The 1,507-nt window shown below is 47.2% G+C and overlaps 1 protein-coding gene across 1 annotated transcript in view; it reads right to left on the bottom strand.

The window, feature by feature from the left end:
• slc39a10 (solute carrier family 39 member 10) overlaps positions 1–1,507 on the bottom strand; it is a 24,833-nt gene that overhangs the window by 9,551 nt on the left and 13,775 nt on the right. The window contains 3 exon segments of the mRNA XM_025063738.1: positions 135–243; positions 800–867; positions 1,132–1,407. Of these exon segments, the coding sequence (XP_024919506.1) occupies positions 135–243; positions 800–867; positions 1,132–1,407 (453 nt within the window).

The following is a 1,507-nucleotide window of genomic DNA, read 5'->3' as shown; positions in this document are numbered from 1 at the left end:
TGTAAAGTGAGACGGCGGTGCCGTCGGGGTCTGGAAGGAGGAAGAGGAGGAGGAGGAGGAAGAGGAGGTGAAGCAGAGGTTCTAACATCACCGTGACCCTCAGCTGCCTCTGTGGATTTACCCATAATCCTCACCTTCATTCAGGGGCTTCAGGTGGAGCCACTCTCCATCAGAGCGGTGACTTAACTTGTGATCCGACAACTTCCTGCCGATCATCCCCTCCTTGTTGGCTTTGTTTAGGCTCTGTGGGCGGAGACACAGGTTCATGGTTCATCACCACCAACTTAATCATCATCATCATCATCATCACCATGATCTTCATCATCATCACAAACATCATCATCCACTTCATCACCACCAACGTAATCCTCATCACCATCATCATCATTATTATCACCACCACCAACGTAATCTTCATCACCATCATCATCATCACCACCATCATCCTCACCATCATCATCTTCATCACCACATCATCATCACATCACAAACATCATCATCTTCATCATCATCATCATCATAACCATCTTCATCATCACCACCATCATCATCTTCATCATCACCATAACTATCATCTTCCTCATCTTCATCATCATCATCACCACCATCATCTTCATCATCACCGACTAAATCATCATCATCACCTTCATCAACATCATCTTCATCACCATCACCATCACAACCATCCTCATCATCTTCATCATCATCACCATCATCATCTTCCTCATATTCATCATCATCATCATCACCATAACCATTATCTTCATCTTCATCATCTTCATCATCACCAGTCTCTTACTCTCTGGTCCTTGTAGTGTTTGAACATGCCAATGCAGTGTTCGATGATGAACAGGAAGTTGACACAAAGCTACGTCCTGGTCTGGGTTCTACTCTTGGTTCTACTCTTGGTTCTACTCTGGGTTCTACTCTGGGTTCTACTCTTGGTTCTACTCTTGGTTCTACTCTGGGTTCTACTCTGGGTTCTACTCTTGGTTCTACTCTTGGTTCTACTCTACGTCCTGGTCTGGGTTCTACTCTTGGTTCTACTCTGGGTTCTACTCTTGGTTCTACTCTTGGTTCTACTCTGGGTTCTACTCTGGGTTCTACTCTTGGTTCTACTCTTGGTTCTACTCTGGGTTCTACTCTTGGTTCTACTCTGGGTTCTACTCTGGGTTCTACTCTGGGTTCTACTCTGGGTTCTACTCTGGGTTCTACTCTTGGTTCTACTCACGTGGGGCAGCAGGTGGAGGAGGGCGTCCCCGCTCAGCGTCCCCACTGCCAGCGCCACCAGGAAGGTGAGCAGGAACTTGAAGCAGGATTGGTTGAGGATGGGCACCAGAACCACGCCCAGCAGAGAGAGCAGGCTGATGATGGTGATGGACACGAAGCCCGAGCCCCAGATCCAGACTGGAACCACAACAGGAACCAGAGGAGAATGACATTTATTTATATTTTTACAGAGACACAAACTCCACATCGCCCCCTTGCTGTAGAGGCTACACCGGTG

The sequence above is a fragment of the Cynoglossus semilaevis genome, chromosome 16 (genome assembly GCF_000523025.1).
Source record: "Cynoglossus semilaevis isolate Cse_v1.0 chromosome 16, Cse_v1.0, whole genome shotgun sequence".
Taxonomy (NCBI): domain Eukaryota; kingdom Metazoa; phylum Chordata; class Actinopteri; order Pleuronectiformes; family Cynoglossidae; genus Cynoglossus; species Cynoglossus semilaevis.
Note: the sequence above shows the minus strand (reverse complement) of the source record. Positions and strands in the feature narration are given on the sequence as shown.